Source organism: Cupressus sempervirens, chromosome 9, assembly GCF_028749045.1.
Source record: "Cupressus sempervirens isolate cs-2001-9-10 chromosome 9, ASM2874904v1, whole genome shotgun sequence".
Taxonomy (NCBI): domain Eukaryota; kingdom Viridiplantae; phylum Streptophyta; class Pinopsida; order Cupressales; family Cupressaceae; genus Cupressus; species Cupressus sempervirens.
Genome location: NC_143126.1, coordinates 658,261,964 through 658,289,938, shown reverse-complemented (window position 1 = coordinate 658,289,938; position 27,975 = coordinate 658,261,964). Strand labels below are relative to the sequence as shown.

The window sequence follows — 27,975 nt, the reverse complement described above, 5'->3', positions numbered from 1 at the left end:
TTAGGAGTTAATTCTATGCTTTACTCCAGCGAATTCCAATACAACAGCAATGATTTGTCTTGGGGATCCCATATGAAAAGTCTTCAGTGTTTGTGAATTGCTGTGAGTGAACTATCTGTTATTGAATATGCAGCCCTAGTAATGCCACATCGTCATTCTTAGAGATGAATGAGTTAGTTCTGAAATGTTCTGCCTGTTCATCTCCTGCAATGAGTACTGCAATAAGTTAGTTCTGAAATGTTCTGCCTGTTCATCTCATGCAATGAGTATTGCAATTATATTTACAATGTGGATAATAAAAGAAAGGTGTAGCACAAAACCTATGTAACAGCAGTTGTGCAGTGTCTGTGATTGATTGTTAAAGTATGAATGGGGAAGAGACAATAGGAGGAGATTTATTGATTCCTAAATATTACTGATAAGTAAAAACAGCCAGAAAAAATAATCTTGCAGAGTTGCATATATATCATCAGGCACTGAGAACTGAAATTAGGAATCAACAAACAATTGTGCAGCCATCCTTTCAAAAACTATGATTCTAGGGCAGAATTATAGAAATCCCAAGAGGGGAGATTGCACATACAAATGTTGCATGATTTGACCTCTTCCCTGAATCGTGCAATCAACCATGAATGTCAACTGTGTACCTTGAATCTTGCACTATAGAGAAAGATGCAAAGGTCTATCATTAAAGGACACACGTAACATGAAAAGCTGTCGCTCAACTGAGAGTCATGTGAAAAATAAACTATTGCAGTCACTGATTATTAATCTCCTATCGTAAACGATTATTAAACTGCTGAAAATAAATTCTCAACTAATATCGAAAAATAACACAACTGCAACTTCACTTATAAAATACGGAAAGAAATGAATAACACAATGAACACAATATTTTCGGACAAATTGTCCCTGGAAAAACCCCTAAGGGAAAACCAGTTCTACCGTTGAGGAATTATATTAAACTTCAGCAAATCAAGAGATACAAAATTCCTTGCCTCTCACTGGCAGAACTCCGACAACCTCCTAATTTCTCCCGCTGATATTCCCCACTGCTATCCCCACGCTAACACTGTGCCCTTGCTAACACTGCAAGACTATTTGCTAACACTACAAACATTTCTCCAAAACTTATTTCTCCAAATGACCCAATGACCCCTTTTTATACTACTCCTGTTGATAAACCAACGACCGAGATTAAATCAAATCAACGGCTGAGATTAAGACAACTCAACAGCCAATAATAGAATTGGTTGCAAGGTGTCCAAAAGGGAATCACGAAAATTAGTAAATAATTATCCTTGCAACAACCATTTACTAATTATCGGCAAGTGGACAAACAGCTGTCCAAACTACCCATAACTAATGCTGCTATATATAGATAAGGACGAGCAGCTATCCAAGCTACCCATAAATACTACTGCTATTTCCGGGTCAGAAATAATAGCTGTCCAAGCTACCCATAAATACTACTGCTATTTCCGGGTCAGAAATAACAGCTGTCCAACTAACAATAATTAACAAGTCATTGCACTAAATTTAAATGGATCGAATTCATAACTAAAAAGCAAAGCATTAACAGTCCTCTAAGAATAGAGCTAAAACTATACAAGAGAACACACAAGTATGCTCGTCTAATAAAAGTTTCAAATCAGATGGTTTCTTCTCTGATGTGTTCAATCAATCAGATGGATTCTTCTATATTGTGTTCAATCAATCATGATATCACTCAAGCAAAGGTCAACATATTTTAAGCCCAAGGACACTGGTCCAGAAATAATATTTCCAAACACTCATTAATCATCCCATGCTCTGAACCCGCCGCATAATTTGGGCACTCATTTCCATAAAGCGTTGAGCACAATTGACAAGACATGCAGTCTCACTTGAGCTAAACTTACTTCCAGGAGCACCTGTAATGCATTTATCCCAGCAGACATCTGAAAGCTTTCCTACAAGTTCATTCATCATTGCTTTCTGCTTCTCTTGCTGCATGTTCCCAACATACAATAACCACTTTCAAAAGGATATACATGCATTCAAACATTGACTTAAACACTGTCCCAAAGTAAATGGCACGCAATGTACATATCAAATAAATAGAACTCAAATCTGCAAAGGACACTACAGATATCATCAACATGGACAGAAGGTGGTTGACACAAAAACAGAGGCAACATATTGATTAATACCAATTATAAAATGCTTAAAGATTTTCCCAAGTACCGATTATCAGCAGAAAACACTCAGTAAAGACGGTAATAGAAGATTTTTTGAAACTTAAAAATTGCAAACTTCAGATTTTCAACATAAAAAATTACTGATGAATACAGCTTGAAAGAGCTCTTCTTGATAACGTATACCGCGTGGAATCTATCTAAAGGCCCAACAAAAATAGGCCCAGAACAGCTGTAGAAATGCAAATCATGTCACTTAGTATATGGTCTATTATATTAGTTATGAAATATAAAGGAATAGACTGCCTATAATTGATCAACCACCACACAATAAGGTCAGAAAAGCTACATGCTGTGATCAGAAGTCTAAAATAGACCGAAAAAACAATTGCAGCACTTGACTATTTCCACAAGCATCACCACTGTAATGCATGAAAGTAAATCTAGTACTCGTGCCTAGTAGTAGAATTGGAACTCATTACAAATATTTCTAGCAACAAGTGGAGATTAGAATATTCACCAACTTATCAGGGGTGGAGACAGTAAGTAAAGGTAGCACACTTTTTGAGGATGGCAGAAGACACCAAAAAGTAAAGCAACAATAAAAATGTGTAATTTAATTGTTCAATGTTTTCACTCTGGAAAAGCACCCAAAGGATACAAAAATTATAAACAGAAATCTAACGAGTAATGACTAACATGTACTTATCAAAACTGTATCCAACCATGTATTGCTCATTCTAGACCTGATAAAACTGATTTTATAATTGTCTGCTCTTTTGCAACCGTATGCAATCACAAAATTGCCCATTCACAAAAAGAGTAGCAACAGTATGCTGCCATTCAACAGAAGAATGTTTTCATGTCATAGTTGAATGCAATCGTTTAAGAACTGCAAATATTCTTTCAATTCTTGCATCCAGTCGCACAACTTCCTATTGACAAAGTAAGTAGGACGTGTCTGCTGTTGTAATATTTTTTTTCAACACATGTTACAATCACCCAACAGTTTCACACTCTCATTTTGTAGCTGTATGTAGGAATTCCAAAGTATTACATTGTTAAAACATTTCAAAAATTCTATGTAATCATACATTTGGTCTTTGCACGATAAATTGTGACCAGGTCACATCTTTCTCCAGACATCATAGAGATGTTACACTTGTGCGGATGCTGTACCAGTAGTCATACAATTTCCCTTTGTACAGTAGAAATTTTGTTGCATAACTAAGACCGACAGGAGGTATCTTACTGTCTCCTGATGTCCCAATTATATAGGCCATTGCGAATACTATCTCCAGCTTTCTTGTTGACAGGTCGTGCCATCCTGTTGTATACGGGAGATTGTGACAGGGGCAGAGAGGGAAGGGAAGTGTGTCCCCATGTAATAGATAACATACATCAAATTGGAAGTGAAATTCGAATTATGACTATGACTATCCTTATTCGGATCACCAAAATAAAAAAAATAGTTCCCTCTGTACAGTAGAAATTTTGTTATATAATTAAGACAGACAAGGAATTATCTTACTGTCTCCTGCATCCTGATGTCCCAGTGATGTCAAATATTGTTTCCAGCTCTCCTATTGACAGGTTGTGCCATCCTGGTGTATACAGGAGATCGTGACATGGGAACAGAGAGGGAAGGGTAATGTGTCCACATGTAACAGATAATATACATCAAATTGGAAGTGAAATTCAACTTATGCTTATGACTATCCTTACTAGAATCACCAAAATACAAAATAAAGTTTTTTGGCAAAGCCAAAAAAAGAGAAACAAATACAACAAGACTTTGACAGATGCCTGTGTTCAAGGAACTGATTGCCCTCAATTGCATCCAGAATCCAGGAGAGAAGAGTAAAGACTCGACCTTCAAATTTGCGCTTTACCCTTTCTTTGGCACACTGGATCCATTTGGTGCATTTGCAAATATAAATACTCTATAAATAAGAACATATGTTGTGGGCCATTTTCCCTTTTGCTGGGGAACCTCAAAAAGAATTGAGTGAGGAAAAATGGGTAAGAGAGTGTAGAAAGGGAGTTTATAATGAATTTCAGGATGAAGAGATTCCATCCTTAAAGAAAGAGTCATTTTTTGTATTTCATTTTTTTTTTGAAGAGAGAGAGAGAGCTTAACAAATTCAGGAGCATAGTATAAGAGCTTTCCCAGATTATAAAGGTCGTTTTACAACCATTTGGATATCTAGATTCTAAATGATGGTTCTATTTTACAAAATTATTTTGTCCAATTTGTTTTCTTGTCAATATTTGATGTCTTTATTTAGTATTTACAAGATAATTCCTGTAATGAGACAAAGTGGCTTACTTTTTGTGTACAAAAGGTCCTCCTTGTTGTCAAAATGGAGTTCTTCAAAAGTTGCATCCTTTGACAAGCATAGATCAAAAAAGAATTTCTTGAGTAAACTACTAAGCCCTCTATTTTTCCAAATTAAAAACCAGTACTCTAAATTTTGGTTCTACTGTATAAAATTCATTTGTCCAATTTGTTTTCTTGTCAATATTAAATGTCCATATTTAGTATTTGCAATATGTTTCTCGTAATGAGATGAGCTAGCTAGCTTTAAGCACAAAAGATGCTCCTTGTCAAAATGGAGTTATTCAAAACTTGCATCCTTTGACAAGCACCTAGATCAAAAAATAATTTCTTGAATAAACTGCTATGCCCATTTTCACCAACTGCAGTTGTATAGGTGCAGCTAGAACAATTGTCAATTAGCTAATATAATCATTTATATAGTATTATATAAGTGGTTGGGTTAGCCTAAGAGGTATCCATTGGATAAGTACACTATACATCAAGGCTGTGGTTCTTTTATTGTCATCATAGTGCAATTTGTTTCTTACTGGAAATTTCAAGGATTGCTCCCTCAAAATGGTTTATTATTGTCAAGTATTTGTAGCTTATTTCATAGGTTTCCATAAAGAAAGCCCTAAAATTAGATTTGCATTGGAATTTTCCTAAGTTACTGATTCATGCTACCTGCCCATGGGTGCGGAAGCCGAAACGAACGGATTTCGGATGCGTCCGGAAGCCCTATGGAAGCTGGCCAGAAGCTAGCTGCAGGCTCCTGGATGTTGTTTGGAAGCCAAAAGCTTCGATAGGCTCCTCAGATGCGTTTGGAAGCTAGCATGGCTTTTGGCTTCCGAACGCATCCAGGAGCCTGTGGCTCGCTTCCAGCCAGCTTCCACAAGGCTTGCGAACGCATCTAGGAGCCTCCACCGACCCAACGGCCCAAAAACACAATTAAAAACTAAAAAAAAATTGAACTTGCCCCCATTATACACATGTTATAATTTTTTTTTTAAGGTTTTTTTTTGCTATGAAACCCTAAAACAACCCTAAACGTGAATGTTGAAGCATTCACAACTCATTATGGAACTTTGTTTGCACCCACAGCCACTTCTAATTTGGTCTCTAGTTTGCATTGCCATTGTGAAGCCAAGTTCAACATTTTTGAAGAGAGATGGCTTTCTCAAAGGAGTTTAAATCATTCAAGGTAAGTGTGCAATCCCATTGTTAAGTATTTTGATGAATTTTTTCAAGTTCTTGAAGAATTTTTTCAATTTTTTTTTCGAAATATATGTAGAAGCAAGTTTGGGTATCTATTTTAGTAGTTTTTTCTCACTTCTTTCTACTTAAATGCATGATGTTCATAGTTGTTAGGACCTAATTAAAATTTATTTATTTTCTTATAGAATAGGTTGCAAAAAACTAGGCAAGAATGAATATCAGTGATAGTGCTAGTCAAAGTTCAGTAGGGGGCCAAGGAGGGGAAGGGACTTATAATTTCAAAACTAATATAGGTTCTCCTTTGTGGAGACATACAACACAGATATCACAAGTTGCAGGAGGTGGCTCATACTATTGGAAGTGCAATTATTATCAAAGTAATAAAGGAAAATTTTTCAATAGCTCATATTCTCGAATGACGATTCATTTTATGGGCCCTGTAGCAAAGGATTTGGAATGTGCAAAGACAAAAATGGTATTCGGATGACTAGTGCAGAAATACTTTCATTTGTAAGAGCACAAGAAGTTGTCGTTGCATTGATCAATAGATCAAAAAAAGCTACTATCAAGGTCCATCCTCAAAGAACAAGATGCATGCACCCACTGGAACAATTGCATCCTCCCAACACCCATTCTTGCAAGTACCTGTGCTAGGAGAGGATGAGGAAGAAGTGGAAATTTCAACCTACAAAAGAGGCCCATTGCACACTGCATTTAAAATAGACGCAAAAGACTGTGTTGATGAAGCTATTTCGCATTGCCTCTACGCGAATGGGCTTCCTTTCAACTTGGTGAGATCACCATACTAGAAGGAAATGGTGGTAGCAATCAAAGAATCACCAACTGACTACACAAGCCTGGGGTATGGAAAGGTGCGTATGACTCTATTGCAACCAGAGAAGACACATATAGAGAAAGACCTTCAACCAATCAAAAAATCTTGGAAAACTTCAGGTCTAACTATTGTGTCACATGGTTGGAAGGATACAAGAAATCGACCACTGATTAATGTGATTGCAATTTTCCTCAAAGGGGTAATGTTTTTGAAGGTTGTTGATTGCGAGGGGCAAGTGAAGGATTCTGAATTCATTTCTATAATTCTCATCGAGGCCATCGAGATAGTGGGTAGTGAGAATGTGGTACAAGTGGTCACAGACAATGCCAAAAATTGCAGCAGTGCAGATACTTTAGGTTGAGAGTCAGTATGAGCATATTTTTTGGACCCCATGCACTGTTCACTTTGATCATGCAAAGGATTGGCACTCAAATAGATTTGATGAAGAAAATATACCGAGGGGGAGGAGATACAAATGTTTGTGACAAACCATCACATGTCACAATCCATTTTTAGAACATACTCCAAATTGGAGTTGCTGAAGGTAAACTGAATTTTTTTAATTACTAAGAGTAATAGATTTTTAATTTAGTTAAAAATTAAAATTTATAATTTTATTGTGAATTTACATATTGTTAATTTGCTTAGGTTGTTGAGACTCATTTTGCATCTCATACAATTGTTATGAGACGACTCCTCAAGGTAAAAGATGCATTGGGCCAAATGGTCATCGATAATAAATAGGGCACATGGAAGACCTTAGATTCAAAAAGAGCACAGAGGATCACAGATTTGATCTTGAGTAAGAGTTGGTGGGCTCGTGCGGCATAGGTATTGGATTTCACTATGCTCTGTTTTGCTGATATAGATACACCTTGCTTGGACGATGTGTATGATGGCATGGGCACCATGGTTGAGAAGGTAAAACATTCTATACAAGCACATGAGAGTGACCCCACACAAAGCGAAGCCTTATGCAAACAAGTGCAAGCAATTATCCACCATCACTTGAATAAGATGACTACCCCATTGCACCTCCTTGCATATGCCTTATCTCCTATATACTATAGTGAGGAGGTTGTTGGTATGCCAAGTAGAGTTACACCATTTGTGGATGAGGAGGTTGTTGAGGGGTGCCACAAAGCTCTTACAAGACTCTTCCCACAAGAAGAAATGCATGAAAAAGTGAGAAGAATTTGGGTTGTTTGCTTCGGGGTTAAAGCATTCTCCATTTGCACTAAAGGACCAAAATAGAATGGGAGCTATCACATGGTGGTACATGTATGCTAAACCTCTCAAGCATCTTCAACCTCTTGCAATCAAGGTCCTATCACAAGTAAGTTTTTTGTTTTGTTTTGTTTTAAACTTTTATGTCTACACTTGTATTCTAGAATTTCTTGTTACACACATTCTCCATTTGCACTAAAGGACCAAAATAGAATGGGAACTATCACATGGTGGTACATGTATGGTCAACCTCTCAAGCATCTTCAACCTCTTGCAATCAAGGTCCTATCACAAAGTAAGTTTTTTGTTTTGTTTTGTTTTAAACTTTTATGTTTACACTTACATTCTAGAATTTCACATTTCATACATTCTTAAAAATAAATTTGTTTCTCATTTGTATGTTTTGTGACAACTATCTAGGTTGCTAGTTCTTATGATGCTAAAAGGAATTGGAGTACATACTCCTTTATCCATTCAGTGAAGCACAACCGGTTGGGCTACAAGAAAGCAGACGACTTGGCCTTTATCCACACCAACTTGCGTCTTTTGTCAAGTAAGAATGATCATTACAAGGAAGGGGCAAAAAAACTTTGGGATGGAGCCCCTGAGTGTGCAGATTTGGATGCAACACTTCAAGATCTTATTACAATTGGAGATAATGATGATGATAGTGTGGCACATGGTGCATCTAGCATAAGTGGAACCATGTTTGGTTGAAATGATCTTTCAGCAATTAGAGATGATGATGAAAATGTGGATTTTCTTGTGAATCCCTATGATTCAGACTATGATGCAAGTTGATTGAATCTTCAATAATTAACTAGGTTTTTATTTTGTTGGAATCTAGAACATGACCTACTTGAACTTATTGTCTAAGACTAAACTCTAATGTTGGACAAGCACACATTGATATATCATATGAATTTTGAAATATCTCCAATTTTGATAAAGGGTTAAGTATCATAGTCATACTATCAAATGATTTGTTATTGTATATTTCTTGCATTTCTTTGCATATTATATAGATAGATAGATAAATACATTTCCTCCCGCATCCGCATCCAAAAAATAAAAAATCCCCACATCCCTGTAACTGCTTCCGGAATCCACATCTGAATTGGTAACTTAGGATTTTTCTATAGACTAATGTAGTACTCAGCATTCACAAATACAATTATTTAATGGTTCTGTCACTAATCCAAGTGTCATCAGAATTTTCATTGACTTCACAATTGCTTCAAAAAAACCCTAAACGGAGATTACTTCTTCAATTCATTTCTTTTGTCCATGAATTTCACTTGTTTTAAAGGAAATTGTCAGTTTGTATTAAGGTTTAATGAACTGGTTCACTAATCTGGCTGATAAAAATTTCAAATTTAGGGATATGGTTCTCTTGTTTGGTTAAAAAATTTGGGTTTTTGGTTGATTTTGGGTTTGCTAGTTCAAAACATTCTTCACCCGATGTAAAAAATGAAAGAAACAAAAGGCTCAACACAAAATAACATAATAATAACAAAACAAAAAATTTATAAAGAAAAGTCGAGTGAAAACAAACACAAAGGGACATCACAATGCCTAAATAAATAAAGACATGCATAAATAATAAAATAGAGTTAATGCATAATATTTTCTGCTTGAAGGATGCATACTCTATGCTGCTTGGCCAACACAGCAAGGTCAAACGAGGGTTTTGCAATTTGCAGTTCAATGTTCCGAAAATAGCTTCCACGCGTGACATGTGCTTACCTTTTTTTATATATATTTAAAATTAACAAATGCCCTGATTGATTGATTTTCCAAGGATATCAATAAAATTGAAAACTAAGAGATTTAAAATAAAATCAAAACACCTAGATCAAGATTAATACTACATTAAATTTAGGGGAAATCATGAACCTTAAACTCAAAGTCTAAGCTAACATCAGAATAATTCAATTTTATAACTTAGTTCAGCAAAGCAGAAATATGGAACATTCTAAAAATTATTAGTCTAACTGAACTATAAGATGAAACTAAAGTCAAATCTGAAACTTGTAATTCTGAATCATGGAATTTAGGGTCGTAGTCTAGAACATATTTTCAAATTTCATTTAATTCAATTTCAGAGCAAATTAATCATTTGATACTTGCACGTTCTTGTTAATGTAGGCTCATTGCACATTGAGATTATCATGATGGTCCAATTCTAGATCCATCATCCCACCCAACTCCTAAATTGGACCCAAGTTCATCTCTGTAAATGCATATGGAAATGGTAACAATAAATTCTGGGAAATGGGAAATATGTTTCGAAAGCAATATGTGTGATCAACAATATACAAGTTCAGACATTCAAGCTTAAAGCTAGTGTGTCATTCGTAAATTAACAATCAAAGCATGTCCAAGAAAGAATGGTGTAGCTTTGCCATCTAATAAAATAGCAAAATATATTAAAGTGCAAGAGATAGTAACTGCAAAAGCTTTCAATAAAATAGTACACCCTTTGAGAGGAGAAGGGGACTCACAAAGACCAAAAGCTTCTCCACCCAATAGTAACATCCTTAATGTTGTAATAAAGAGCCACTCATTTTGGGTAAAAATGAAGAAGAACTCACTAACATTAACTAGAGCAAAGGGACCATTCAAGAGAGCATTGATATATGATGCTAGAAAGATTGTTCATTTAACCATTGTGAGATGCCTTTATGCAAAAATCTTGTCCTTCATTTTTGGTGAATCATTGTGTCGGTAGTAGTAAGATATGAGTAGAAAAGATAATGAAGCTCTAAAATTATACACAAGCCCAAGATATAAGAAAAGCTATGGCACCCTATTGTCAAAAAGAGGTCAAGCATATAGAAACATTATTTCTCCCATTAGCATTACATGGAAGCAAATACGGGTTTCCATTGTTTCCTAAGAATTAAAGGATAAAAGAAATAGAGCATTAATCAATGTGACTGCAATGTTCTTAAAAATCGTGAATTACAAAGGCCTAGTACAAAACGCACAAATAATTCCTAAACATCTTTACGCAATGCATTTGGGAAGTTGGTCCTCAAATCATAGTCCAACCCACACCAAACAAAAAAAATATTGCAAAATAGTCTATCTCTCAGTTAAGACATAGTTCTCAATGTTATTTTGAACACCTTGTGTTGTCTGCTCCCTAAACCTCTTCTACAAAAATTCAGGAAGAAAATAGATTGTTCAAACCAGTCTTTATTGAGGCCAAAGAGATCTAAATGCTATCACAAACTACCACATGTTGCAAGCCATTCTTAGATCATTTGCAAGATTAATGCTCTTGAAGATAATTAAAATGATACAATTTTTTTGTTTTATGTTCTTTAGTAATTTGTTCTTTTTGAAGTTAAGAAAGCAGTGTTCTTTGATTTTGATATTATTTTATTTTATTTTGCAAATATTTTTTAATTTTGTAATCTAATGCAACCATCTTGAAACAACTTGGGACAGGAAATATACAACCAATTATCCTAAATGGAGACTTAATGGGACCACATGGAATATCTTCTTAATTTCATTAATCTGTCATGAGTATGATCTAGTTTCCAAACATGGATAAGCCATGATTGGAAAAGGCTTGTGATAGCATCGACTCAATGACTAACTAGATTAATCCCAATATTAATGAAAAAGAGAAAGATCTTGAAAATCTTTCATTTAAGTGGTACAATCAATTTATTTTAAGTAGGGACACAAAATGACTGCCTCACTCAATATTCTTGCCTTTTGAATCTCAAAAAATTACGAAACAAATACCCCTACCATGCCAACAAGGTGCTACCTCACTCAATATTCTTCCCTTGCATTGACACTCAACAATTACAACACAAATATCCCTACTATGCCAACAAGCTGCTAACAGAATGTAAAGAAAATGTCAGCAAAATTCTTTAAAAACTCTTTGTTGACTTGATATGTAGGATGCAATTACAAGTTTGTTGATTTTGCAACCTGCACTGGTCAAAATGATTCCACTCTCCATGGCCAGTGTAGGAAGGATACTCACTCTCGGTGGCACCTCAATGGTCATAAATCACCACCTCCTGACTTTGGCAATCATTTTTTTATCCCATGTAAGTTCACTGACATTTGCTACACTAAAAAAATATTATTTTGTTTTAAAAAAATTCCTTAATCAATTTTGACATTTGATTTACAATATATGAATTTCACAACTCTAATGAGAGCTCGATCTGCTTCAATAGGTCACTAGTTCTCTTTCATCTAAATGAAATCAAGGGACAAACTCCTTCCACTCAATGAAATGCATCTTGACATCAAGTAAAAAAGGAACTATTTTATGTGCATTCCATCTTGTGCCTTCTTATTCACATAGAGTGAACAAGCAAGGGGCAATGAAGCTGAGAAATGTAGACCTTGTGTGAACTAACATGTATCTTTCTTCTATTTCACAACCTTCATGTTTTGAGAAGGCAAGTAGCCAAAATACTTTTAGTTTCAGTTATAAGGGATGCAAGCATTTCTCCAAGCCTACCTGCATCATCTAACATAAATGTTGCTGACATGAATGTTGAGAATAATGTTGGTTGTAATGATGACCTATATGATGCTAATTACTAGTTCCTATTCTATCATAACGTGCAAGTTTGACAAATTGGTAATTAATATATTGTATTTCAGACTTCGCGAGTAGTAAGATTAATGGTGGTTACGTCGAGCCATACATGGTATACATTATTCTAAACTTAGTTCTATTTAGACCACACATTTATAATTTATTTTTATAGACAGACATTGCCTTAAGATCTCTAATCTCAAAAAAAAAAAGTTATACTGACATATCCTAACAACGTAGCTATACCTGATCACAATTCCACTAGTTAAGTTATTTCCTTTCCTCCTTTTTCCTTACCGACAAGTAAGTAACATCTTCCAAAACACAGAGCCGAAGACATAGTCTAACTCACAGATGACTGTAAGATGAAGTTCTCCTATTTTTTATCATAGAATTCACTGTCAGTGTGATTTTAGAGGGCAAAAGGATTGACCTGTTAAATTAAGTTAATGCCGCAAAGACTTTCGAAGATCTCAGATATTTTTAAACAGTGTTCTCACAATTAAACTGTTACCTAGCTGACAAAAAAATGAGTAGAGACATGTCTCTGTTAATAATAACAGAGCTGTTACGTAATTCTTTTAAGTCAATGGAACAATAGGGGATTAAGATAACAGAGCCCAACTTAAACCACTGCGCCAAAAATATAACAACCACTTGAAAAAGAAGAAGAAACTAATTGAACCAAAAACAAAGAAAGTTGTTTCAATAAATAAGCAGAACGGAAATTTTGCAAGGATGGCTCATATCAAGTGTAATGCAATCTCTCTTGTGAGACACCAGCCAAAGTAGCACCATCCCTAAGAGACAATGCTTCTCTTTGGGACATCTCATCGAGCCCTCTCTCTTTTTAATCACTGCCAACCTGGATTCCAGTCAGAATCGTAGCCTCGGGAAGAACTAAACTTCAACCTTGCCCGACCTGGAGCTCACTTATAAATAAATATATTGACTAATTTCTTTCAACTCGAAACCCTAGATTTGTTTTATACACTGATACATTCGTATCTTAACCTACTATGCAACACGTAACTCAGTAACCAGGCTTTACTTCAGGAAAAATGTCAAGGTCGAAACATACCTCCAAGAATTGCTGAAACTCGGGCGAGCTCATAGTAGAGGAATCCATGGCTGTGCTTTTCGGCCTGAACCCTAATGTATGCTCTCTGATAGATAGAGTCACTGGATTGAGGGCTACTTTAACATGACCTAAAATAACTTTTCCTACATGGTAAGGAGTTTAGGGTCTGTTTGGTTATGGAAGATGATAGGAATTGGATTTTTCAAAATCTGGATTTGAAAAAAAATTTGCTCGTTTCAAAATTGTGATATTAGACTTCTAATTTTGCATCAAAAAAAATTTGTTTGTTTCAAAATTGGCAAAATGGAATTAGCATACTAGACTTCCAATTTTGCCTCAAAACTAGGTTTTCCAACTTCCTACTAGCAAGTAGAAATTGAAAATCAAGACTTGGTTATGTTTTTTAAGGAGTGTAAAAACAATAGATTGGACTACTTTTTGAAATTTACTTTGAACTCCAAGCTTACGAATAAAAATGTGTCTTCACACGCATCTTCTGAGTGAAACAAATGGTTTGAGTAAAATACCAAAAATCAGAATGAAGATTTGCAAAACCTTGATTTGGCTAAACCAAGGTTTGTAGAAATCCTAGTTTTTTAAATTCCATGAACAATATACTTTTCCTAGGTTGTGTGGTGTTGAACTTATAATATTTGTGTTGATAATCCTAAGGATTTTATGAAGTGATATGGTGAAAATTACACATTTTCTCAAATTAGCATATTTGTATTGAATTTAATTTTATGTTATGTCATGTTGATAGTTCTAAGGATTTTATGAAGTGATATGATGAAAATATACTTTTTTCAAATTAGCATATTTGTATTAAATTTGATTTTATGTTTTAGATTAAGATCAACATTAAGAACCAACCAAGTTTTACAAGGACCTCAAATCTAGATTAAAGCAAAAACACAAAAATCCAAGTTTTATAAGGACCTGAAACCGTAAGTTTTAACCAAACACCCCTAGGTTTTACAAGGACTTGGAACCTAAAAGTTTTAAAAAGAAAGTTAGAAAAAATAAAAAATAGAACCAACAAAAACACCCAGATCAGAAACCAGCACACCAACAACCACAACCAGCACCTACGCCAGTTCCTTGATGCTCTTCTCCACCTCCTTACTAACTTCAGTAGGAACCTGGATAATATCAATCGTGGCAGAAATAGGAACCTCAAAAGCATCAGCAATCTTTTTTCTCATACTTTGCCTCATTCTCTTGCTAGGCCCTCTTGGACCCCTCACCACAATAATGTCTAGAGACATGATCTCCTCATTGCTTTTCTTGCCTAGATTGGTCGCTATAGCACACAAACTAGAAGTGACCTGCTCCATTCTATGCCCACTTTCCTTAATAGGTTAATGGAGTTCTAGCTCGTAAACCTTAAGTTTATCAAGTATGTTACCGATGAGTTTCTCTATGTGGGCTCTCATAACACGTTCATAGTCCAGCTCTACCTGAATGACTCCAAAAAATTTCTTGAGCACCATGATTTCATTGTATAGCCACGAATCCACTTGTAGAGAGGCTTCCACTTTAAGTTTGCCAATATGAAGAAAGGAGAGTTTCGCATGGTGAGTCTCATCCCTGGTATCTTCTTCAATTCTAATCATAGCGTCAATGGTAGTGTTATTGACCTGGATGTCAGTGTTAGCATCTTGCTTCTCATTAAACTCCTCTTCCTTCTCCTTACTTGGGCTTTGCTCTTTCATAACAAGAACATTACCCTAATTGTTTTTTCCTATATCAATGTCTATTTTCTCCTTGCTGGATTTAGTATTAGGAGGAGAAGAGAGAACTTGATCTTTCCTATCATCATCCTTTAAAGCTTCACACCTAGCATTTGATTTAGTTTTTCTATCTTTTCTCTCCTCCACTTGGTCCTTACTAGTAGACACGCCCTTACTTCCAGAGTAGTCTTCCAGGTTCAAGCTAAGGTCTCCCATTTCTGTCTTATTGTCCTCCTCGACAGAATTCTCAAAATTTGTCACTTCCTCAACATTTCTTCTTTTTAATCTCCTACTTATGACCCTTTTTAGTGCTCTTATTATCACTTTTTCTTAGAGGATTCATTACCAGACACTTTCCTTTTTTTCTCCAAAGTTGGAAAGGTTTTAATAGCCCCATTTTAATAATACTTTTCAATAAGAAGGATTAAGCCCTCATGAAACATAGGATGAGAATCCTTCTTCCTATGTGCTTGGAGGCTCTGTATCAGAGAGTATTTAAGGTAGAATGGAAAGGAAATTCTATCTTTATACCTAAAATGATTTAGAACACAAAATGAAACTTGTGGACTCTCTTAGCCCTACCATCAAGGATAAAATTCTCATAGATACACGAAAGAACATCCCTCTAGATAACCTTAATCTAGCTCAGATCATAAAAATCGCCATTCTTCTCCAGTCTTTTCTCCTCCTCATCAGTTTTGGGGAATTTTTTGAAGGTTGCATTCAAAATAATGGTTTGTTTGCTGAATTTAAGACCCTCCATTGAAAGACTTGTAACTTTAGCGATGAACTCCTCTGACAACCTCATAGTAACCTCATGCAACGTTACCCTATCCTCAATCCAATTTTTGAAGGACTATGTAATGTATGGCTTATGCCCTTGAAGTTTCTCAATATAGGTTGTGACCTTCCCTTTTGTCAAAATTCCCAAACACCTAAATTCGCCCTTCATTCTTTGCAATTGTTTGGCCCTTGCTTTCTTGGGTCCCCTCCCATCTTGTCTTTGGCTCTGCATTTGCAACTGGACTAAAAATAGTAGCCAAAAAGTAGAGTAAGGTGTTAATGATTCCAAGAAACCTTTAACCTTGTATGCATGCCAAGTACAAACCATAAATATGCAAAAGTACCACCTAGGGATACTAAGAAAATCTACCACAAACCCATCACTTCCCTTAATAAATTCCTTTATTTGTGTGATCTTCCCTTCATGAGCATTGTGTCATATCATAATTAATAGTTGTCATCAGCTTGACTTCCTTGCTTAGGTCATCTTGCCAACTCAAGCTAATTTCCCTATAGACCGCTTGATTAGCAATCCAATCAAAAACTTTGTTGCGCTCCCAAAAAATATGAGAAATAACGTCATTATCAAATGTATTCATAAGGTCTTTTATTTCCAATATACTTCCTTCTATGCTTCAAGTAATCAGACTCTTGTTGTTCAACATGTTAATGATGTTAAGAGAGTCTCCTTCCAACCAAAGATTCTGAAAACCAGATTTCATAGCCATCCTTATAGTAAAAAGAGTAGTCATTTCCTCAACTTTATGACTAGTAGACTTCCTAATAGGGATTGCAACAACATCCACAACCATACTATAATGGTTTCTCAAAACACCTCCACATCCAGCTTTTCTCGGGTTCCCTTTGGAAGCACCATCAAAATTTCCTTTAATCCAACCCATAGGTGAAGATCTCCACTTAACATTATGTCTATGATCCTTTTGTTTTTTAGTAGTGCCTTTGGCATTCATGGGATTACTTATTTGAATCTCATGAGAGATTTTCCTCAAAGCTTTAAAATTCTCTTTTATAGCTCTGATTATATCATGACCTAAAACCCAATCAGGAGTTTCCTTATTTCTGAAAATTCTATCATTCTTCTCCTTCGAAATTCCCCACCAGATATGAGGTAGACAAATCTTCCAAAGAAAACCAATATCATCATTCTTGGTAGGAAAAGTCCAACCCTAAAAACAAAGATCAATGTCATTATGCTAAACCCAATTTAAATTTCAGTATTTGAGAAGATAGTTCCAAACATTCTGGCTAAAACAACAATTTTTAAAAAGGTAGTTCTTGTCTTGAAAGTCCTTCTTATAGAGACAACGTCTATTCACCAAGTAGACTCCTCTCTTTTGCAAGTTGTCCAGAGTTAAGATTTTGTTTTGAAACCAAGTCCAAAAAAAGACATTGATTTTTGGAGTAAGACTTTAATCCATGCTTTAGCCCACAGAGGAGTATTTCCTCTATCCTCCAATTTGAACACAAAAGATACCTTGAAATATCCTCTAGGTTCAGTTCCCCAAACCAAAGTATTTTTTAAATTTATTTTTAAGGTAAAGGCTAACAACATTCAAGGCCAACTAGATACTGGAAAGTTTCTTATTAATGTCATTAATATTGACCCATTTACTCTGATCCCAGTAATTTTCCACAAATTCACCATAAACCTGTTTGCAATTGTCCACAAAAGTCTTATCATCAAAATCCTCAATCAGAGGATGATCCAAAAGCCATTCATCATCCCAAAATCTGATCTTACTCCCATTACCTACTATACATTTGCAACCTTTGTTTAAAATATGTTTAGCTCTCTGAACTGCATTCCAGATTGCAAAAGAAGAAGGAACAATAGGGTAGGAAAGAAAATCAGCAAATGAAAGAGCCTTATAAAGGTACTTATGTTTCTAGATAGAGCTTCATTCCTTGTTCTCATGGTAGACTCTCCAACCCTGTTTAGCTAATAAAGCTTTATTCATACTTTTGGCAGATCTTATACCCAAACCCCCTTCTAGTTTAGGTTTACAAATCTTATCCCAAGCAATTAAAGCCATTCTTTTCTTATCCTCTATACTGGACCAAAGGAAGTTCCTTTGAATTTTGTCAATTGCATTAGCAAATTTTCCTAGGATCCTAAAAAGGCTCAAAGCATATATACAAATACTTTGAAGAAAGGCTTTGAGGAGAGTAACTTTATCAACTTGACTTAGTAAATTACCTTTCCACCCAACTAGTTTCTTGTTGAATTTTTTAATAAGATCCTCCCAAAAACTCTCTGGAGGATTCAATCCCTAAGCTAATCCAAGATAGGTACACTGAAAAGAAGAAATAGAGCATCTAATAATGTTGGCAATCTTACCACGTCTAGCAGTTGGAGTATTAATAAAAAATAATGAACTCTTTTCCAATTAATCAATTGTCCAATTGCAGAGGAATAAAGGTTAAGAGCCTTTTTTTGTATTCCTACTCTCTCTAATCTCAACTTTTCCAAGGAAAATGGTATCATCCACAAATTGTTCATAAGAATAGGTAAGAGGATGAGACAAGGATCTTAAACCTTGAATTTTTCCTTTAGAAACCAACATCCCAATATATCTCCCTAGACAATCAGCCATCATAGTGAAAATAATCGAAGAGAAGGGGTCACCCTGCCTCAGCCCCCTAGAGAGCCAAAAAAATTTAGTGGAGCTCCCATTGACTAACATAGCAACAAAATTAGTAGACACTATCTGCATAATAAGCTTAATCACATTGGCACTAAAGCCAAAAGACATAAGGATCTTTTGGAGGAAGGACCATTCAACTCTATCATAAGCTTTGGCAATATCAACTTTCCTGATAAAACCCTGATTGTTAGAAAGATATAAGGAAAGGATATTTTCATGCACAAAAATAATTGAATTAGGAATTTATCTACCAGTAATAAAACCATTTTTTTTCTTAAAAATCAAATCTAGAATTTTATAAATCAAGTTGCAGAGACTAATAGGTCAGAATTGGTTCGAAGAATCGGCTCCAATCTTTTTTGGAATTAGACATAGGAAGGTAGAATTAATTTCCTTCAACATACTTTAGGCTCCAAAGAAATCTTTAATAGCATTGTAGACATCTTTTCCTACCAATTTCCACTCTTTTTGAAAGAAAAACATGGAGAAACCATCCTGCCCTAGGGATTTGTCTCCCTCAAGCGAGCAAACAACTTTTTAGATTTCCTCTCCCTTGGGGATAGCATGTAACATTTTTTTCTAATCCTCAGAGACCAAGGAAAGAATAGCATCTTAGTAACTCAGCCTATTTAGATTGGTTGATATCAAGGTCTAAGCATAGCAAAGTCGAAAAAAAGGAAACCAATTCATTAGAAATTTCCTGATTATTAGTAATTTGAAGTCTTCCTTTGTTAAGACTGGTAATATGGTTTTTGGCTCTGTGTTTCAAAGTAGACAGATGAAAATAATTTGTATTCCTATCTCCTTCTTTGAGCCAAATAGATCTAGACCTTTGTCTCAAATAGATCTCTTCTTTAGATATTATGTCATGATACTCCACTAGTTTCTCATTTGCATCCTTCACCAACTCTATCGAGTATCCCTCCTACTAGATTCAGTCTTAAATGATTTTAAGTTCATCCTTAATAGAACATTTACTCTCAAAGATATTCCCAAATGTTGTGTATTCCATTCTCTAACTTTCTTTTTAACAGGCCTAAGTTTTGAAGCCATGCGGTATAGAGTTGTTCCTTCAATGTTTATGTTCCACCATTCCACAAGTCAATCCTTGAACTGAGGATGTTGCATCCACATTTTCTCAAATCTGCATAGTGAATTCTTCCTAGTTTGACTAGCCTTTTCCATAAATAAAAGAGGAAAATGCTTAGAAGCTATCTTCTAAATAGCCTTCAACTTATACAAAATCTTTAGTCCAATTCGGAGATATTAAGACTCTATCCAACCGAGCTTGGATGCTTTCATTTTCCACTTTTTTGTTACTCCAAGTAAACTCAATCCTATGAAGATCTAAGTCCATTAGTCCCTCTTTGTTTATAAATCCATAAGATCCTGTCTCTCTTCCAGTTGACTAGCATTTCCACCTTTTTTTTCATGCTCACAAAGAGAAACATTAAAATCCCCCAAGAAAAGTCATCTGCCTTTATAGTCAACAATATTTATCTTAGACAAGGATTCCCAAATTGTTTTCTAGAGTTATTTTTATTGGGTAGATACAAATTAACAATATAACAATAGTTATTCTGGGCATTACTGTTTAACTTAACTACCAATAATGTTTATTAGCATCAATTAGTTTGGTAGAAAATAAAGATTGTTTCCACAAGATCATTGTTCCTCCAAAAGCACCTTCGAAACTACTTGCCATAATACAATAATTATTAAAAGATTTAAGCTTTTCTACTTTTTATTTTTCCATTTTAGTTTCTTGAAGCACTAAAATATCAGGTTTTTGCTCTCTTAAAAAGTTATGAACAATATCAAGTCTGTGAATACTATTCATCCCTCTAATATTCCAGCTGATCACTTTCATCGTAACTTTTTGGGAGTAAAATCTAGAATAGTTGCCTATTTTCTATTAGCAATATTATGTAAACTTTCACTTTCTCTTGTCTTCCTAGTAGTTTTCCTACCCCGTTTCTCTGGAGTTCCAACATTTGGTTTCAATTTGAGAGAGCCAATTTCCAATTTACTTCTTCAAGTTTCCACACCTGAAGAAGTTGGATTAAGGTTCGATTTCTTCTCTATTTTCTTCCTTTGACCTGGTTTCTATATAGATTTTATCTTTACAAAAATCAAATCCAAACATTTTGGCTCCTGAACATCATCGAGATTCAAAAGCTCTTGTCCTGAGGATCTAGAAAGGATCTAGGGGACTTCCTATAGAGGCTCTCCCAAAACTTCCAGCTTGTCAAGTTGACCACTTCTTTCCTCAAGGATTTCTCCTTCCTCTATCTCCTCTAAAACTACAAAAACTACCATTTTGGGCTCTTTGTTTTGATAGTTTACCATCTAGTTCATAGGATCTTCACATTCCTTTTTTTCCTTGGTCCTAGGGACTTAATTATTCTGGGATATCTCCTCTTCTTCCAACAGCTCCTCCTTATCTTGAAAATCTTGGCCAACTTTTATTTCAGCTATCTTTTCCATAATGGTTTTTGGTTTCCACACTGTTTTTGGTTTTGGTTCTCTCTTTTTATCCCCATTCACCACCTTTGATTTGTTTTTTATTTTCATTAGATAGTTTTTAGCCTAGTGGCCCTGCTTTTTGCAAACATAATAGGCATTAGGGAGATCCTCAAAGATGATTTCTTGCATCCTTTTTCCAAGTTTTGAATTTAATTCCACTTTTTGGGGAATATTTTCCAAATGAGCAGCTTTCACATAGATCTAGGCACAATGAAGTTCTGACTTTGTAGCCATCCCATTATCAATTGCTATTAGCTCACCAAATGAGCCAACTATCCCCTTAAAAATGTCTTCATGCCAAAATTCAAGTGAGATCCCTAGTAATCTAACCCAAACTGGAGTAGTCAAGAAAAAGGCATCAAACAGATCCATATTAGGTTCCCACTTCTTGATTGTTAGAGTACTATTACCAAACAACTAAGGACCACCACATAGAACCATATTTAAATCTTCCTTACATATAAAGACAAAGGAAAAGAATTTTTTCATCATTAGTGCAATATCCACTTGCCCACGAACATCCCATTTCCTTTTAACCATGTTTCTAAGACCATCAACTTCTAGATGAGCCCCCAAAAATTTACCAACTACGATAAACTCTATAGTAGAAATAGAGTAATCAACAATTGAATCCAGGATGAAAATTTGAAACTTACCTTTTTCCCAGCATGACTTAGAAGTAACCAGAGGAAAAGATGACTTTCCTTCTGGCTTCCTTCCAAATAGTGAAGACCATGTGCCTTGACTTGTCTCCACCACATCCTTCTTCTAATTCTCTACATGTGATGGAATCATATCCTTGCCCACATCCTCCAAAATATTCCCCTCTTGCAATGGGTCCCTAGTCTAGATTGGCCCTTGGTCAAGGGGTCAGAATAAAGGATACCTCAACCCTATATCTTCTAGAACAAAAACCAAGCAACAATTTGTCTTCTTCATGCTCCAAACCATCAAAACCCGACACTGAGGAATTGTCAAACTTTGTCAATTTGCCCACACTCAAATTACCTGCATTGCTTGCTGAAGTCCCCGCATTCAGATTCCCTACGTCACTAGGGTCTGTTCCAATTGCTAGATTCCTACCCATGAGAGCTCTCACCGTTTCAAAAGCTATCAATAATGATCATTAAATTTGATTTTATGTTATGTCATTTAACAAGAGACAAATGTGTGAAGTTCTTACTAAATAGTTAGAGGGAGTGATGAAAAATGAAACAAGTGTCATGTAGTGGCTAAGTACTTGTTGTGAATATTATAATAAAAATAAGAAATATATAATAGTATAAGTATAGTTTTTTTTAATTGTTATAAAAGTAATAAATGTAATTTTTTTTAATATTGTAGTAGATGTTATACAATGATGTATTAAATAATTTAATACTAGATAAATAAAATACATTACTTTAAAAAATGGGCTTTGCTCTTGCTCCTGCAAACTTTGTGAATTTTCTCTCACCTACCAAGGTATCAACAACAATGAGTTCACTTTTGGAAAATAAAGTATGCTCTACCCTTCTATTAATCGCTAGTTTTTCTTCTTTAAAAGAAGGAATCCAAGGAAGGATGGATTGAGGTTTGATCTTGTAGATCCAAAAAGGTCAAATCACATCTTCACAGAGGGAAAAAGCTTTATCCCATTGCTAGGTTTCCTAAAAATAATGGAAGTAGGCATCTAGGGAGTCAATCCAATGCCTTTAGCCCCCTCTAGAAGATAGATTTAGCAAAAAATGAATCTCATCCAATCTCATATTCTAGGTCAAATAGAAGGAATGTTTCCCTAACTTAGGGACCTTTGACAACCATGAATTTCTTTGTGCAAGTAGCAAAAAATGATCAAGAAGTAATCTGCCTATCAGAACATGAATTAAATTATGTTTGAAGAAGGTTTCAGGATCAAGGACTTTTTGCCCAATGGATAGGCCTTGGAATGTGGGTGTGTTTTGTAGCAATTTGGCTTTAAAATCTCCTAGATAAGCATGCCAACCTAACAATTATGGAAAATGATATTTGGCTTTTGATAGTTTAGATCTAAGAAATAAACTCTTATATGGGAAACCCTAGTTTTGAATGATTACCATTTAAAATTTGTAGAGTGGATCCCTTTTTCTGATCCAAAAAAAATGTGAAATTTGAAGCAGAGAAAGCAATCCTACTTCCTAATCTTTTGATTGAATTTTTGGGTAAAAATACACTTAAAATGATAGGCTACAAATTAAGATCATATGCAGGGGAAGTAGATTCAGATATTGCTTGTTCTAGTCTAGTTATTATAGTCAAAGTAGATGTTAATATTTCAAAGCCCTATATATCAATGTAGATGATAAAATTATCTTTGTTGAACCAAGACTTGTTGAGGGTCATTTTAGATCAAAATAAAATTAATTTGTTTATGTGCCTCAAGATGTACGTTATCAGGATCATCCAAGAAATACCCTTAATATTCTTGATCCACACAAGGATGAGATGGAGGAGGGTAAGATCAGGGAATGCCCTCCTTCCTCAAATTGCTAATTATTGGTCCAAAAAATAATGAGGAAGTTTGTCCTTCGCTACAAACTATTCTTCAAGTCACTCTCTCCAAGGAAGTGATCAAATTTGGTTAGGACTCAAAAGTAGAGAAACACATATAAAGGATAGTCCAAGTGAAACCCTAGAACAAAAGGAAGTAGAAGTCAATATGTTAATTGAGGCCCTAAACTACATAGTAGTCGATGATCTAATGAATAAGTTTTTGGATGAGATTTTCAATGAGGAGGAGGTAAAGTTACATAAATCTATTCTAGTTTATGAGATTCTAGAAGCAGACCTTAGGGAAGGGCAAATAGTCCCTACCTCTGACAAGGAAGTGTTAGATCTTGAGATAAATAAGAAGATAGTTAAGGATAACTCAAAACCTCTAGGTTTAAGAGTTTCCCTCCCAAGAAGAGGAGATCTAGATTGTGCAAAGTGTCAAGGAAGTGAGGTCAAAAATCCTTGCAAGAGTTAAGATCCAAAGACGGGGTAGCTAAGAGTCATGTTAAACTTATCGATATTCTTCATGCAAGGAAGGGGACAATCCTTCCCATGGCACCATGAATATCATTGCATGGAATGTTAGCGGCCTTAATGCCCCTAACAAGGAGTGGCTCCTAAAGTGGACTTAATTTTTCTTCAAGAACAAAACTATATAGTAAAGAGGTGACTAAATTTAGGAAGTCTCTAGGTTGGAGGGAGGTAAGAGACTCCTCACAAAAGGGGCCTCAGTTGAGCTTGATCTATTATGGGATCTAAAGAATGTCTCAATTTCCTCCTTAGAATTTTATGAAAATTGGATTTGTGGTTCAATGAAGGGTATACGATTCATTATAAGCTTTTTAATGTCTATGGTATTATTAGCAATAGGGATAAGTCTAGGTTATGGAAGGACCTGGAAGAGAGACTCAATGTAGAAAAGGAAGGTCTATTGACACAGTGCAAAGTAGGAGAATACCCAAAGGATATCTCCTAACACCCAAAAAAAACCACATAGTGGAATATAAACAAAAACACTAAGATTTAGATCCATAATTCTCATAACAGAATCACAATATTTACTTCCAACATGCCTGGTTATAAGGCCTTTCAGGTCACAACCAAATACATAAGCATTTACAATAGTAATTATGCAAGACCTCAAAAGATCCAACCACTAGCTATCCTAGATCAATAATATGGTAGAGAAATCCAAGAAGAATCTAAACTTGTGCTCACAAGCCTCCAAGCAACCACGTTGTTTCCAAAGCCCACACTTAGCTACTAGCTCTACTCAAACTTCACTCCTCTTGGCTACTCATCTTCTCTATGATGAATCATAGTGACTATAGATTTCACAAGACCCTCTACTAATACTAAACCAAGCCACAAGTTGGCTTGTCTACAAATATTAAATACATGAAAATAATTAAATACTCAAGACAAGCCCCAAGTTTACAATGCACAACTAACTCAAGAGACCACAAGAGAGTATGTGCACTTAGACATAGGTCTATGTGAACGATCCAAATTCAATAGTGCACATGCCAAGTCCCTCAGATCGAAGCACATGAAAACAATCTCCAAATTCTACTAGTAAATCAGGAACACACAACCAACAAACACCAAAATAGCTCTACCTCTAAGATGATAACTCCAAACTTTATGTGCACTTATGATAGGGTTTCCCAATATGCCTTGAACACATCCCCAGTCACGCAAACCATAAGTCCATAAATCTAAGCCCAAAGCCCCTGCATATAGGATTGCTGACTTTCCTAGGATTCTCTTGCATTAGACATCCCAGGTGCAAAGAAAAGATGTTCTTAACAGTTGAAAGAACATCTTCCAGGGTTCAACACATAAATCATAAACTAGTTCTTCACATACATGTCCTCTACCATACCAACTTGTACGCTCTTGCCTTCATTCCACTTTTGCAACTTTGTTTCTGCAACTGTCATCAATGTGTAACAAATCTACTTTCTACATTGATCTCGAACCCTTTTAGAATCCCTCAATTCAACGTAGCTACGAAAACTTAGGTTCTTTATACAAAATCTACATTATGCAAAGGAATTAGGGTATGCTTCATGCCACCCTTCTCAAAAGTAAACACATTCTTGATGCAATTATAGATGGCTCAACAATAATATTGCCAAGGTCTACTAAGTAATATGTGACAACTACTCATGTACACAATATCACATGACACTTGATCCTTATATTTCCCAATGTCAAAATCAATAAGACACTGCTCCCTTGCCTATAAAGCATGTTCATCTTGTAACCAAATAATATTATAAGGACAAGGATGTCTCATTCTCTTTAAGCCAAGTTTTCAAACCATCTCCATAACAACTAGGTTATCAATACTACTATCATCCACAATCACATTGTAGATCTTAGCTCTAGACTTGCAATGAGTTATGAAAAAATTACTCATTTGACAAGATTCCAATACTTTCTTACCAAGTAACACTCTTTGAATCAGAAAGTTATCTCCATCCTGCTCAAGTTCATTCACCAAGTCTTCATTCTCTTGCACCAAAACAATTCTTTTGTCACTAGCCTTAAGACATTCAAAAGATCTAAGTCCTTATTTACCACATCTGTAACAAGTACCTTTAAATGCACTTTCTCTGTTATCTTCCTCTATTCAATAAGTTTTAGTTCATCTTCACTGGAAAATTCCTTCTTCTCAAAATATTTCTTCTTCTTAGAATACTTCTTTTTCTCTATCACTCTAGAATTACCTTGATGTATTCTCTTCAAATTCTCTTATGTCCTCAAAGAATACTAATAAGCATCCTCAATCGAAGTAGTATTCATCATACCAATCTTGTCTTGAATATTGAATCTAAAACCATTAATATATCTAGCCACCTTTTCCTTAGAAAGTTCTCTATGTCCAAACCCAATAGTCAACTTATAAAACCCCTCAGTATAATCCTTCACAGACAAATCATTTTGCTTCATATTCTGTAATCACTTAAACAATTCAAGTTCATAATCAACAAGAATAAACTTAACCTTCACTTTAGTCACCATCAATCTCCATTTAGTGATCTTCATTTCAACTTCCTCTTCTCTATCTCTTTAGAACTCTTTCCACCATAAAGCAACATGCAACATGTCCTTCAACTTAGTTTGTGTGAACCTTACTTTGACCAGATCACCAATATCCTCTAACTCAAAGGAGTCTTCCAATTTTCCAATCCAATCAATATGGTCTGCAGGATTCAAAGTACCTAAGAAATTAGAGACATCCATCTTATGCTTCGGCTTTAAATAAGATCCAAATCTACCCAATTGACCTGCCCTATCTCTCATAGGTCTCTCCATGCGATTAGTTCTATCTTCACCACTAGATCTAGCAACATTAAAGTCTCCAGGAGCTTCCTCATAACCATCTTTAATACCCAAATTCCTAGGTATACCAACAATAGTTCTCATAATATCATTCTTCATCAAATCAAGCTCAAATATGAAATTTGATCTAACATTCTTTAAAATCCTGGTCTCTATAGTATGAAAAATTTCATCAATTGCCCTAGGGTCCAATCTTCTCGAAGGTGTTTTCTAAGATCTTCATAAACCCTCTGCAACATATCTCTAACCAGATCAAACCTTTGCTCTAGTAAGATCAACCAACTAGATCAAACCCTTGCTCTAATACCACTTGATGTAGTGAAATCTAGGAAAATCCCAAAGGAGGTGTTGTAACCCTAAGAAATAACCACACAACAAAATATGAACACAAATAGAGATTTAGATCCATAATTTTCATAGTAGAATCATAATATTTACTTACAACATGTCTAGTTGTAAGGCCTTTCAAGTTACGACCAAATACATAAGTAATTCTGCAAGACCTTACAAGATCCAACCATTAGCTAGCCCAGATTCATAATCTAATAGAAAACTCCAAGAAGAATCTAAACTCATTCTTTCAAGCCACCGAGAAACCTCCTTGTTTCCTAAGCCCACACTTAGCTACTAGCTCTACTCAAACTTTGCTCCTCTCAGCTACTCATCTTCTCTGTGATGAACCATAATGATTAAAGATTCCACAAGACCCTAGATACGTATACTAAACTAAGCCACAAGATGACCTAGTAACCCTTACATTATGAATAGGAAGAAAATGGAAACCTCTTCTCAACCCTAATTTCCAAAAGGAATCATCCAAATCGATTAAGCACAAGAAAGTGTTCAATGCAAAAATGGATCAAGTGATGGAAAATAGGGAGAAAGGAGGTTATATGATCTTTTATATTATGGGGGAGTAGATTCTTAAGTCCTAAAATAGATAAAAGACAAATACTAACCTTGAATTT

The 27,975-nt window shown here is 35.3% G+C and overlaps 1 protein-coding gene and 1 pseudogene across 1 annotated transcript; both read right to left on the bottom strand.

Moving 5' to 3' along the window:
- Positions 1-1,671: 1,671 nt before the first annotated feature.
- Positions 1,672-13,551, bottom strand: LOC149540461 (mitochondrial import inner membrane translocase subunit TIM8-like). The gene is made up of 2 exons (XM_089799605.1): positions 13,438-13,551; positions 1,672-1,989 (listed from the first exon to the last, which is right to left on the bottom strand). The coding sequence occupies exons 1-2, from the start codon at positions 13,483-13,485 to the stop codon at positions 1,801-1,803; spliced, it is 237 nt and encodes a 78-aa protein (XP_089655731.1). The 5' UTR covers positions 13,486-13,551; the 3' UTR covers positions 1,672-1,800.
- Positions 13,552-14,798: 1,247 nt separating this feature from the next.
- LOC149540460 (26S proteasome regulatory subunit S10B homolog B-like) overlaps positions 14,799-27,975 on the bottom strand; it is a 75,724-nt pseudogene continuing 62,547 nt past the window's right edge.